This window comes from Crocuta crocuta, unplaced genomic scaffold (genome assembly GCF_008692635.1).
Source record: "Crocuta crocuta isolate KB4526 unplaced genomic scaffold, BGI_CrCroc_1.0 scaffold154, whole genome shotgun sequence".
Taxonomy (NCBI): Eukaryota; Metazoa; Chordata; class Mammalia; order Carnivora; family Hyaenidae; genus Crocuta; species Crocuta crocuta.
The window spans coordinates 14,296,158-14,310,872 of NW_027530545.1; the positions used below are offsets into that span (position 1 = coordinate 14,296,158).

Here is a 14,715-nt window from a genome sequence, read left to right on the forward strand (position 1 = left end):
AAATGAGATAAATTCTAGGAATAATAAAGATAACACTGGAAACTTCAAGTAGTATTAGTGGCTTTGTAATGGAATATTTCTGAAATATAGCTTTAAAAAGAAATTGGTAGCAAACCATAAAATTGAGCTATGTCTTCTGCATTAGTGGAGATAAATGAATTCCAGTTACCCCCAACATAATTAATATGACTAGATTTTGCTCTACAGTAAATGGACTGGGTACAAGCAAGCAAACAACACATGATGCAACCAAAAGAGTAGATTTCAAGTGTTTGCTGGTAAATGGTAAATTCATATATTTATGAATAAAAATAAGTTCATGTTCTCTAAGAAAGATTCTTCTACAGCAGGCGTCACACACTGGCATTCCAGGAATGAAACCTAGCTGTAGAGAGATATTTTTGTTTTTTGTTTGTTTGTTCATACTTCATTGCTATGGGTCTTTGCTCACAGTTTGGGCAAGCCACATAAAAACTCAGACTTTTAATTTCATATGAAAATCTTGAGATTTAGAAGTGGGACAATGTGGCAGTGGTCACTTGGAGCCCATAAACTCTGGTGCACATGCATTTCAGTTTATTAGGCTCTTCTACCTGTTTAATCTATGGTTTCCTGTGCGTTTCAAGGAGGAGGTGCTGGCCACATATGGCAGGTCTGCTCCCTGGTACCTCCCACCATGCATAGAACAAGAGGCTGAGGAGTATCTTTTTAGCAATTCCAGTACTTCTGAACCACAAAAGCTGGTAAAAGGTAGTTGGAGAGAAATATAGTTTGGAGGCAAATTTAGATTAGATGAATCAAGCAAGCATTAAGAAGAAAAGAATGCTGCCCTGAAACTACGGTAATATTGAGTGTCAACTACACTCAAATAAAAATTAATTAGTCAATTAATTAAAAACAAGAAGTCCATGTCTGGAAAAAGTCAATGTACTGGAGAGTAAAAAATAAGTCCCATTAAAAAAACACAGACACAGACACAGACACACACACACACACACACACACACAGACTCTTAATATGTACAGAGCTCATTTAACTGGTTCTTTTTTTAGTTTCTTTTTAAGGTGAACTATTAAGCAATATGCATAAATATAGTTACCCAAAGTTAAGTCCATCCTTCTTTCCACACATATACAGTCACAAAATAATTAGCAAAATATACAAATAGGTATAGAAGGAAAATGAAGAGAGGCAATTGCCAAAAGGTTTAGAAAGAGAAGATAAAAACCGCAAACATTATGTTTGTTATTGAGTAAAAACCTTGACGTTTTTCCATTTCAGAAAAAAATTCCTCCTGCAACATGTATTCAGAGTTTGAGTGTGGAAATGGAGAGTGTATTGACTATCAGTTCACCTGTGATGGCATTCCTCACTGTAAGGATAAATCAGATGAGAAACTACTCTACTGTGGTAAGTGTACCATATGTGATGTCCTTGTTTCAGAGAGAAATTTGTAATTATTGTTACAGTTTTTGGTTTGATTATCTCCATTTAGTTCATATGTATGGTTTTCTGGATGTTTCTAATACTATGCAGGTCTAAGACATTGATTTGGCTTTGTTCTTGTTCAGATGGGGCTCTTTATTTCCTAATCGGTACTCACGATAGTCAGTGAAGAATATCCCTATGGCTTTCCATCTACAAAGTACAAATTTAAATACACCAAGAGCGTTTCTTTTTATCTGTCTAGTTATTCATCATGTAGTGATACATTTTAGAGTTGCATTACTAAAAATAGAACTCACAAATATTAGTTACAGGTAAATATTGTAAGTTTGTTCTGCAGCAAAGTTTCACTATCAGTCAATAGCACATTGTTGAGTTGATGTCAAAGTGTTGTCCTTATTTTTGCCTCCAGGATTGGCCCAGGGCTAATGTCTTTGGTTACAAAGGCTGATTAAATTAGCTATCCTCCCCATCAAACGTGGAGTTCCTCCAGCTGTACCTCTTTAGGTGACACCAAGTGGTGGTTAATCTTTTGTTCTCTCTTGGGAGAAGAGATTGGCCTTTTGAGCCTAGCTAACAACTGATATTTACCTTCATCACAACAATATATTTTCTGGATATTTGTGTATGTGTAATCATTAATAGTTATTGTAGAATTTTTCCATATAATTTCTAAATTGGTTTGATTTATTTTTGCACTATAGTATAAGAGTGTTGATATTGTATGCCCTGTAAAATTCAGCAATTCTACTTTTCTCCTTTGTTCCTTTACCTGGATAATAATTATACCTAAATAATCAAAGAGTGGTTAAACTAAGAGGAAGATAGAGTTTGGGCAATTCACAGGCAGTTCTCTCTTTTATGTTGCAGAATCACACACTGTCCATAAAAATGATAGTCAGATGGAATTTGTCTATCTACTGTATACTGTATAACTGAAATTGTAGTGAATTTACCTGAACAGGCATAGTCACTTGAATGAATGATCGTATCCTCTACACTATGAAAATATTGAAGCATATAAAAATATAATCAGCATGCAAATTTGCATTTATTATAAATTGTCCTGAGGATATATTTCATATTATTTTTATCCTCTGAAAAGTAAGATAATATTCATATGAGCAGGGATTGGCAAACTTTATCTGTAAACGGTTAGCTAGTTAGGTGATGTAGGTTTTGTGGGCCAAAAATGCTGTCTGTGAGTTATCCTTTATTTTCAAAACTTTTTTTTTTAATATAAAAAGCATTCTTAGAACCAGAGCTGTACAAGAACAGGCTCACAGACTGCATTTGGCCTGTGGGATAACCCCCTCAGTGTAAATTCTAGGCTTTGGAATTACACCTGAGGTTAAATCTATGTTCCTAAACCTACCAGTATATGACTAGTAAGAGCAAGGGTAGTTCTCTATATTTTAGTTTCTCAGTATAAGACAAACCTGGTTTGAATGTTGATTCAGAACACTAAATAAACAAATATATATTTACATTTGTGCGATATAGAGCCTGGCACAAAATTATTATTCAGTAAATGGCAGCTATTATTATTCTAAGTGGTACCTTGTGCCCAACGTCAGAAAATATCAAGAGACCCTCTTTTTTATTTTTTTAAAGGTTTATTCATATTTCAGAGACAGAGAGAGACAGAGCATAAGGAGGGAGGGGCAGAGAGAGAGGGAGACACAGACTATGAAGCAGGGTCCATGTTCTGAGCTGTCAGCATAGAGCCTGACACGGGACTGGAGTTCATCGACCGTGAGATCATGACCTGATCTGAAGTCAGACGCTTAACCAACTGAGCCACCCAGGTGCCCCAGGAGATTCTCCTTAAAGTAAACAGATTTCAGAAAGCAATTATTCTACTTCTTAGAAAATTTGGTAGACATTTTCCATATTTTTTTAAGTTTATTTGCTTATTTTGAGAGAGAGAGCCCACACAAATTGAGAAGAGGCAGAGAGCGGGAGAGAGATCCCAAGCAGGCTCATTACTATCAGCACAGAACTGGGTGCAGGGCCTGAACTCACTAACCATGAGATCATGACCTGAGCCGAAATCAAGAGTCCTATGCTTAACTGACTGAGTCACTAAGGTGCCCCTAGATAATTTTTAAGAGAGTTTATGGATATCTAGGTAGCTCTCTGATTCACTGATTTAGGGATACATGTTTTGCCACTATTTTTTCTTGTTTGAAAATCCTTACAGGATGCAAAGAAGATAAGCGATAGATATTGAGGGTGTATTTATGACTTTTTTTTTTAATGTTTTTATTTATTTTTAGGAGAGAGAGAGAGATAGCGTGAGCAGGGGAGGGTCAGAGAGAGAGGGAGTCACAGACTGAAACAGGCTGCAGGCTCTGGACTGGCAGTCAGCACAGAGCCCGACGCGGGGCTCGAACCCACAAACCGCGAGATCATGACCTAAGCGAAAGTCGGCCGCTTAACCGACTAAGCCACCCAGGCGCCCCGAGTGTATTTATGACTTTTGAGGTCTTAATAAGGAGACTTATTTCTTGGGAGAGTTGAATATACGTTTATTTCTGTGCTAGCTGACACAAATACAAGAAACAATAATATGAGTATAATTTGAAGAGATCTCCAGGTATGAACACTGAAGTTAAGAGACTTAGTCAAAAAGGTCTTTACAGAATGAACTACTTGATAATGCATGAATATTCTAATCTAGAGCTTTGATCCTGCACAGCACTTGTTTTATAGATCCATGATCCGATTGTTATGAGTGAGATGTCATATGTGATTTTCTTTTTTGTAAAAAAATCTCTGTAAGACATCCAGTTCTGTTTCTACTTTTATTTATAAGAAAACAGAAGCTGTCGACGAGGTTTCAAGCCCTGCTACAATCGTCGTTGCATTACTCATGGCAAGTTGTGTGATGGTGAAAATGACTGTGGGGACAACTCTGATGAAATAGACTGTAAAGGTAAATATGTGCTGAATCAGCCTAGGAATATTATGATGCTAAGTGTTTCCTAAACTGTTACACAGTGTGTCCCTGACTGCACAGTGGTTTAAGCTTTTTGGTATTTAGCACCTTCTAATATATATGGACCACATGTTAGCAGATGCTGTTGGAGGGGAGTTATTAGAGTTCATTGAAAATTATGACTGTTTTCTCTGTTCTGGTTTTCATCCCTTCACTTACTTCAAAACTCTTGCCATTTCTTACCACTTCAGCTCTACCTCCTTGTTTATTGGACATTTCTACCAGAATGTGTAATACTGAATGTACTACTCTAAAAACGTTCTCCTTCATTTCTCAATTCTCTGTTTTTCACATGAGTGGATTTCATCATTTTCCTAACAACTGGACAGGAAAACTTGGTGTTATTCTGGGTTCCTCTCTCTCTCATATCTTATCACCCACATGTCCATACATCAATAAATCATCCAATTCTTTGAAATATCTTCCGTTTCAATCTACCTTGAGCCTGGATTAAAATAGTATTCCTTTTTTAATTTTAATTAATTTATTTTTATTATTAGGGAAAATGGATTAGGGGGGAAGGTAAAGAGAATCTCAATCACTCTCCACGCTGAATGTGAATCTATCCCATGACTTTGGGATCTTCACCTGAGCTGAAACAAAGAATCAGACATTCAACTGACTGACCTACCCAGGCACCCCAATCCAGCAGTCCTTTCACTTTAAATTTATTTGTATGGGTCTTTTGTTCATGGGGGGTAGGGATAAGATAATATTTGCATTCTGTGAGGGTAGGATCTTTAGACATTCAGATTGAACTGTTCCAAAGACATTTAGATAGATATAGAGCTGGGCCTCCAGCAATATATTAGAATCAAAGAGTTGATTTTCGACTCATTATAGAGAGAAAGTTCAGAGGATGTATGGAGTAATAGTTTGTAGGGAAGTAATCAGAAGTGCCTATTGAAATAAAAAATAAAGATACTAATAATATAAAATAGGAGAATTAGACCACAGGACTAAGAAAGATCTTCATAAGAAACTGTTGTTATTTTTTAAGAAGGGAGAATCAGTTAACATTGTAAAGTGTCATGGGGAACACAAGAAGTCAGGCATAGACTAGAAGGTCAGTGAACTTGGCAAATAGGAGATAATCTCTTGGTAAGGACAAATAGGAGATAGTTTCTTGGTAACCTTCATGAGACTCAGTTCAGTGGTAAAGAGCAATGGTAAAGAACAGCCAGATCTCATTGAGTTGGAGCATAAAATGGATGGTGAAGACTATATTTAGAAAACAGTGAAGAAGACTATTTTTAGAAAACACTGATGGTTGGGGTGCCTGGGTGGCTCAGTCGGTTAAGTGTTCAATTCTTGATTTCATCCCAGGTCATGATCTCATGGTTGGGGAGTTCAAGCCTCACGTGAGGCTCTATGCTTACAGTTCTGAGCCTTCTTCAGATTCTCCATCTCCCTCTTTCTCTGCACCTCCCTGTTCTCATTCTCTCTTTCACTCTCTCTCTTGCTCTCTCTCTCTAATAAATAAATAGACATTTTTTAAGAGAAAAGACTGATGATAAAAGAAAGATGTGAAATACAGTTACTATGAGAAGGTGATGCAAAGTTGTGGAAGAGGACAGAATGTGCACAAATAATTTTATCTCTAGAAAAGGGTTAGGAAGTTACTCTGTCATCTTAAGACTATAAGACTTTGGCCACACACTTGAGTAGCTTATTATTTAAGGTTGACACTGCAGTTTCGGAAGAGCCAAATACTTTTGCAGACTAAATCAACTGTTATTTCATATTACCAATAAAAGATTCAAATGGTAAAATATAGTAAGCTACTGAGAATAACTATAGGGAAATGGACAAATATTTGGAAGAAATGAGGAAACCAAACTGTAACTAGACCAAAAAAAAAAAAAAAAAAGGATGTTTTATCAGTTATTTGCAAGCAGGAAAGGAGAATAAAATAAAGACATAAGCTAGGATAAAGATAAAAATATCAAGCTAGAATGTGAAGGAGCTGAACAATAGAAACAGAAAGTGGATTTTAAAGCAAAATTCATAAAAGGAGCCAATGGAAGGTAATAAGTTACTGTGGATTTTCTTGAAAAATGAAAAAAAAATTTTTTCAAAGGTGGTAAGCAAATTAGTCTGTGAGTTTAAGTTTATGAAATAGAGTACCTAGTACATGGTAGGTATATATTAAATTGTTATGTTGCTGGTGAAAGAGTAAGTCTTCCAAAAAGATAGACCGATTTTATTTTGCCTAATGTTATCACTACCAGCTGCTGAATAACAATAAAAACAACGCACAATGGTATTTCCCCTTTCTTAGACTAAACTTTTGGGTTTTTTTGTTATAACTTTCTCAGTCATGTACTTGAACAAGAACTACTGCATTTATGAATCAAGTTTCAGTCAAGACTTTTCTTTTGTGATAATAATGGTGTAAAAATCCTAACAATTGGATATCTTAAAAACAGCACAGCTAAATCTATGCCTTCAAATTCTTCCTGTATAATATAGGATGCTTGAAATGACAAGTGCTCATGAAAACTCAAGTATATGCTAGAAATTAATAGACTTAAGGAAGTAGACTAGCCCCTTTAGGATAAATAAATGGGTAGCTTTTTAGATGAGAGATTACTTAATACAGTTGCATCTTTGGATTTGGTTTTTCCCTCATATTAAGTTTATTCACATAGGGTTCTTATAGGGTACATTTCATATCCTAGGGAAAGACTTTTCTGGGTCTACATGCCATAAACCAGTTTATCTTAGAAATCAGTAATTCAGATGCATATGCATCCAACAAATGGAACCTTACAGTACCTAAAAAATAATGAAATCTGAAAAGGAGCATGTAAGGGCTCAGGACAATAGAAAAGGAGTTCTCTCTCCAAGTCTTTCCTTCCAGATACACCTTCTCTGCATCTTTAATCAGTGCAGCATGTGGATGCAGTGCTTTGTTGTATATATACGTGTGACACTTGGGCACTCAGATGTGCACATGCACACACACACACACACAACTTATTACTTAAAAAAGTTAGTGCTTTTTATTTACTTTTGAGAAACAGAGACATGGTGCAAGCCAGGAGGAGGGAAGCAGAGAGAGGAAGACAAAGAATCTAAAACAGGCTCCAGGCTCTGAGCTGTCAGCACAGAGCCTGACCGGGGCTGGAATCCATGAACCCAGACACTTAACTGACTGAGCCACCCAGGCACCTCTAGTACTTTTTAATGTAAATAAAACAAAACATTAAAAATTTAAATTAGTACAATAAAAAGTCAGTATACACAGGGAGATTTTGATAGGCTATGGAGAGAGGCTACGGTGGAATCACCTGTAAATTATTTGAAATATTATTACACTTTTTTCTTTAGTTTAGATGTTAGTAGTAATTAATATTCCTTCCTCTCTCCCTTCCTCCTTCCCTCCCTTCCTTTTCTTTCTTTCTTATTCTACAAGGCAGAAAGTCTATTTACAGAGTGGATATGGATATTATAAGGAATCATTTTTGATTTTTCTCCTTTTGAGGAGAACCAAAACCCTAAATCCTTGTAAATCTTTTATCACTGCCCTAAGAGTTTTAGACATCAGGCTATCTGGCAGAGTGGAGGGAGATAACCTGAAGAATTGTTAAGAAAGTTTGTCATTCTGTATTCCTCTTCTGGTTATGTGAGAGGTTGTGTGAATAGGTTCAGAGAGAGTACATGACATCCCTTTTTCTCTCCCAGTTGAGATGGGTCTAATTACTCCCCTCGGGAAGTACATGAACTTGCCTGGGCCACCTGGACACCTTTAGGTGGACTGGGGAGCTAAGTAGTCCCAAGGCTACCTAAAGGAGAGGAAACTGGTGTTTGTTTTTTCATAAGTTCATAACAAAACTTTCAAGAATCCACAAACAGTAATATGCCAAAGGAGGAAGATGAGCATGCCTGTAGAAGAGATCTTCATCCCTTCTGGGTTTGCATGCCTTTAGAGCCTAAGCTGTAAGTTTAATAAAAGATGCGGTTTGAAAGTAAACAGAAGAGATATGACAGCAAATTTAATGTTTTCTTTCTTTCTTTCCTTTTTTTTTTTTTCCTTGCCAGCTTCCCTGTGCTGCAGGCTGGGCAGGAAAGTTAGAAAACATTGACTTAAGTTATTTAGTTATTTATAAGAAGTGTCCTAAAAACCACAGAAAGACCAATCGATCTTATATCTTTCCTATCTCATTAAATATTTTAACTGACATGGAGAAAAGAAAGTGGATGAAACAGGAAAATTAAGAAAGTATATGAGGGGAAGAATGGTTTTATTCTTGCTTACTGCTGCTTTGATCCATAGTCCCTGTCAGATCTTCCTTTGTAGTATCTCATTGCTATTCCTGGTGTGGCTGTGCTGTTTTCACTCACTTTTCATAGGCTTCCTTCTTCTTTTGGACTACCTGGAGGGAAAAGTCTAGTATTTCTCACTTGGATTATCTTTATTTGGACTACATTATTTTCTTTTCTCTCTTTTCCAGGACTTTTAGCCTGAGGGAAAATTGACATAAAGCTTTCATATTCCTTGACAGATTAGAGACACTAGCACATTTCTCCTTCAAAAATTGCCCTAAGGGTGAAACATATTTCAATACTTGACAAACCAAAACAAAGTGGGGGAAGAAATATAGTTGAAGGAACATAGAGGAAGGGTTTTTGGTGGAAGAGGCATTTGCTAACCTATTTACTAAAGTTCTTGCAGTTCCACAAACTCCTCCCATCTCCCTCTCCTTCCTTGCTACAGATTCTGGAGATGTTAATCCCCACAACCTTGCCTCTGCTGCATATGAAATTCTCTAACCACTTAGTATGTCCAATTTCAGTGTGACTTAAGCACCCTAGTTAACCCTCTGATGGTTCCCATACTCTACACCAACTTATAGACTCTGCGGAGAGAAGATTTGAAGTAAAGGAACAGTCTTCCTATTGGCACATTGCAACTACTCTAATAGGCTTGTCTAGTCTGCCTCACCAAGATTCATTCGACATATTTTCTATTGGAAAATGAAAGAAAACGTACATCCTACAAATATTCTACACTCTACCCAGTTCTCCTGACCCCCTACCTCATCCTTTTGCCCATGTGTTTCTTTTAAATATTGTCTCCTAAAGCCTCTTTTCAACTTCAGAGTTATAGTTTGTTTTCATCTAGTCAGACTTCCACTCCTTTCTTTCTTCTTCTCCACAGAATACCATCTAAAACTGGGTTCCACTTGCTCCACATTTCTACTCTTCTTACAAGGCATTCTTTACACACACTTCCACCTGAGAGCCCCAACACAATGATTTTTAAAACTCCATTACAGTGACATTGCGGGATCTCAAGTCCTCTTAACTGTGTGAGATGCCACCCTCATGTTCATGGAGTCATAATTTGCCTCTTCACTCTGTCTTCCATGAATCCCCACTCAAATGGGCTCCCTGCCACAGACACAAAGGATTCTCTATGGAAGTTTGGGGAGAGATGGAGGTGGTGCAATGAGTTGTGATTGCCACCGTTGGGCTCCTTCTGGCCTTCTTAAACTCTGTTAGCATAAGATAGAAACTCAGGGGTATTAAAATATAATCTATGTAGACTTGTCTAGGAATATTACCAGTGTCTAGAATGTTGTTTCACAGAGAAATGAATCCTGTCTTCTAAACAGAGGGACTATACAGTATCTTTTGGAACATAACTTCTTAATAGGAGATTCTGATCGATAGCAAAGTAAGAAACAAAATGTAAATGCTTATCATATTGCTTTCTATGTTATATATTCCATTTACTGGTTCTATTGAAAAAGTACTGAATGTAAAATGTAATAGAAGGGAATATGGAAGAGATTTTGCTTTTGTAGACATAAAAGAAGAATATCTTTTTTTCCCCCCTGTTTGGAACAGTGTATTTATTTCTATTCATAATAGCATTATCTGTTTCATATGATAAGATGTTATTTTTAATGAAGAAAACACTGAGGCAATTATAATTGCAAATTGTAAATAAACCATTTATTCTAATCATCATTTAAGCACAAATAAGGATACAGTTGCAAGGTACAATTAAATATAATAAGAACAGTGCATTATGAAATACAAATGACATATACACCCTTGAGTAAAATTTGCATATTTTAAGATACCATTTTAACCATTTACAATTGATATAATTTCTATTTATAATTAAATAGTCTCTTTAAAATATCAACACTAGTAAAAGTGGCATAATCAAAAAGCCCTTCAGGTTGTACATTTACATAAGCAACCTGTGGAAATTCAAATTTGGAGTAAAATTCTCACCCAAGTTAATCTAATGTACATAGCATGTCATGCACCTGTTCACAGCATATTGCGAGAAACCATTATATGGTAATGAATGTGTGAGCAAAGTAGAAAGGAATATATGATTAAGCATAAGCTATTCTGTATAAGGTGTAGATAATGACAGCAGCATATTGAAACTGATTTTCATCTAAGCATAGCAGGGAATTGGAAAGTCATACTTACTAACAATAGAGACAAGTCATACCACATTTATGTTTCTTGGCACGAGGCTTTCATATTTCTTATAGCAAATATTAGTGATATGGCCATGTAAAGGAGAATAACATGGCAGAGATGACTTTCTAGCATTGCTGAGCTATTTCCTGTGAGTAATAAAGCAAATGCTCAGTGGTTTCTCTATCTCAGTGTCTCTGAGCTGGCAATCTGGCTCTTTTTATCAAAGCAGATTTCTACTTCTTTGCAACCAGATTGGGAATTCCCTGTATTCACTCAATTAGACATTTGCTTCGTGTTATAACCTTGTACTTTTGAAGTTGGAAGGAGAAAGAATTTTTCAGCAGCATGCAATTTTTTTGGTATGTTGGCTTAAGGCTAGACTTCTATTATCATGGGAACAAGGCACAGTCCTTGCTTTCATGGAGCTTACAATGTAGTGGGGGAGCAGATACATAAACGGGCAATCACAATGACGTATTGTAAGTGCCACAACAGAAGGAACTAGTGTGCTACAGGGAAGATGTATGAGACTTCTAACCCAAGCTTGCAAGGGTGGGAGCCATGGGTCGAGTTTAACTTCCCAGTGTTAAAAAAAAAAAAAAAAAAAAAAAAAGTAGAACCAAACAAAATTATGTAAATTTGTTGAAATACAGATCTTCTTCGACTTATAAAGCAGTTATGTCTTGATACACCATCAGAATTTGAAAATAAGTCAAAATCCATTTACTATACCTACACTATCAAATGTCATAATTTAGCCCAGCCTACCTTAAACATGCTCAGAACACTTACATTCGTCTCTAGTTGGAAAAATCACCCAACAAAAAGCTAGTTTTATAATAAAGTATTGTGTATCTTATATAATTTAATGACTACCCTCCTGAAATTGAAAACCAGAATCATGTCTGGGTACAGAATGTTATCTGGGTTGTAAGTCTCTTGGTTGTTCGCCCTTGCAATCCCGTGTCTCACTGGGAGCTGGGGCTCCCTGCTGCTGCCCAGCATCGAGAGAGAGAGAGAGAGAGAGAGAGAGAGAGAATCTTATTGTGTATCTCTAGCTCCAGAAAAGATCAAAACTCCATTATGTGAAGTATAGGTTCCACTGAAAGCATATGGCTTTCATACAATCACAAAGTCAAAAACTCATTTTGAACCATGGTAAGTCAGAGACCATCTGTACTCAGAATGTTAGAGCAAGAAGTTACTTTCATCTCATCTATCCGTTTCTTTATTTACCTGATTTTCCAGTTTCAACCTGTGCCTCTGTTGAGTTTCGTTGTGCAGATGGGACATGCATTCCAAGATCAGCACGATGCAACCAGAACATAGATTGTGCAGATGCTTCAGATGAAAAGAACTGCAGTAAGATATCCCACTACCTTTTGTTTGTTCCTCCCTGGATACTTTGGCATTCCATCGAACACTGCCCCATGTTTCACTGAACCTTGTCCAGATTTAATGTGCCATTAACCCCTGTTGTGTAGGATAATTGCATTTTTTTTTCCTTCAAACGAGGTTAACTTTTCTTAACATAGAAGGCTCATAATCTTTACAGACGAGGTGTTTTTCATTTTTCTGTTTACCTCCTTATAGATAATACAGATTGTACACATTTCTACAAACTTGGAGTGAAAACAACAGGGTTTATCAGATGTAATTCTACCTCACTGTGTGTCCTGCCAAGTTGGATATGCGATGGATCTAACGACTGTGGGGACTACTCAGATGAATTAAAATGCCCAGGTAATTCTAGAGAGGAAAAAGTCTTTGCCTTGAGATTTAGAGGCTCACTGCATAAAATAAATTTATGAAATTTTATTCTTGATGTCCAATGATTAGGATTAAAATTTAAATAATGTAGATGAAGTTACAAGGAATCATCCTGTTCCAAACATGCCTCTTGAGCTTTTATAATGAATTATGAAATGATGCTTAAGAAATCTGTTCTGTATTTGGATCTATTTCCTTTAGATGTTCAATTCATCATTCATCCTCTTAAAATTGGTGATTAAGTGTTAAAATGTGTGATCTCTAAAGTTTCCACAGAAGTATTACACACTGAGAAAAAAAAAGTATTCATGAACTAAAGAGAGAGAGACAATGTCTCTCACCGCCGTCTTTATTCATTGTCATAGTTTGTAGTGTCATGTTAGGCTGTTTGATGAATTTTACACAATCTTTTGACATAGTAGCATGGATAACACTTATTTTCACTGGTTCACGGTCATAAAGGTATATTTATATCTGACTTTCTAACCATCTTTACAAACATAAGCTCTGAAAGTGTCATCTGCATTCTTAACAGAATGCTTTCTGTTAATAAGTCATGGTCCTGTTCATTTCTAAGTATTTGGGAAAACAAATTTTAAAAATACAGGAAATAAAGGTGTTAAATTACTGTAACTGGAAGTAGATATGCTTTATAGGAGACTCTTGCAGTAGTTCCCTATACAGTCCTCACACAGTATTTCCTTCTCCTTCTCCTGTAGCTACACTCACTTTTTCCATGCTTAGTTGACATGTAAGTTTTTAAAAATATTTTAAGAAATTATATGCATGGGTATTCTATACAGCAGTGTACACACACACATGCCCCAAGGTGTTGAACAATATTCTTAATTTCATAGTCTATCACTTAATTTGACTTTAGCAGATTCCTTTTGTTTCTGTTTTCCTACTCAACAATGTGTAACATTCTTGATGTCATTTTTGTTCCTTCTGTGTTTGAAAGGCTAGTTGCTTCCTAGGAGGAACTGGAGAACTTTTCTACTTCTATGAAGAACTTTTATATGCACTCATGCCTGTGGCTCACCGCAACTCTTCCACATTTTATTTTTAATCACATAAAACATTCTAAAAGAAATATAGTAACACCGATTTAGACTCATGGGGCCTGGGTGTCTAGATTCATATTCCAGTGTTATTTCTACAAAAATTATTTACCTCATTATGGCTGTAATTATTTTTTTAAATTAACTTGAAGGCAGCAAGTAATAGGTACTCATTAAACTTACATATATACATAAAAGCTTTGTGGTCTTATATATTTCTAATATTAACAAATTATTTTTAAAGTTAACTTTTAACATTAACAAAGAGTTTTGATTATAGTGGGCAGGAAGGAGAGGGGAGCTCATGTAGACTGATGAGACAGGTAGATGGACAGACAGGAAGCCAGAAATGGGTCAATCTAAATACTTTACATGATATGTAGGCAGTATCCTAAGAAAGAGTAAGACATAAATCACACTCATGATTTTTCTTTCAGTCTAGTGGTGAATTCCATCAAAAATTTTATTTTCATCTTCAGTTAAACCCACAAAATACATTTGTGAAAAAAATGACATTTGAAAAATAAAATGGAATTGGTATCTTAATGCAGTTCATAATGGATTATTGTGTCATTATTGCAGTGTGAATGGATTATATTATGATGTATATTCTAAGGTTTGCTTCCAAATTGGCCATGGGCCAGTCAGTCTAAAACTATGTAAACCTGAAGGTGCAAGGAGACCAATGACATTCAGCAGAGAAAAATTTATTATTTTATATGTTCTCTTAGAAGTTATAATAATAACAATACTCCACAATCTAAAAAAAAGATACGTAATTTACAAAGTAACTTTGCATGCAGATACTTACTATTCTCATGATATTTCTGTAAGATATAAAATTTTTAGAGATTACATTGTAAATGGTTTTTCTTTTTAAAGTAGAGAATGCTTATGTAAACCTTGTCAAAACATACTCTGAATACAGGACAGTAGGAACACCCTGCCCACACTTTCTCAGTAAAGATCTAATGTTTTTGTAAG

General features: G+C 35.9%; 1 protein-coding gene across 1 annotated transcript in view; it reads left to right on the forward strand.

The window, feature by feature from the left end:
• LRP1B (LDL receptor related protein 1B) overlaps positions 1-14,715 on the forward strand; it is a 1,854,983-nt gene that overhangs the window by 1,560,017 nt on the left and 280,251 nt on the right. The window contains exons 46-49 of the mRNA XM_077767810.1: positions 1,282-1,410; positions 4,265-4,384; positions 12,149-12,262; positions 12,494-12,643. Coding sequence (XP_077623936.1) covers positions 1,282-1,410; positions 4,265-4,384; positions 12,149-12,262; positions 12,494-12,643 — 513 coding nt within the window. The remainder of the gene's footprint in view (positions 1-1,281; positions 1,411-4,264; positions 4,385-12,148; positions 12,263-12,493; positions 12,644-14,715) is intronic.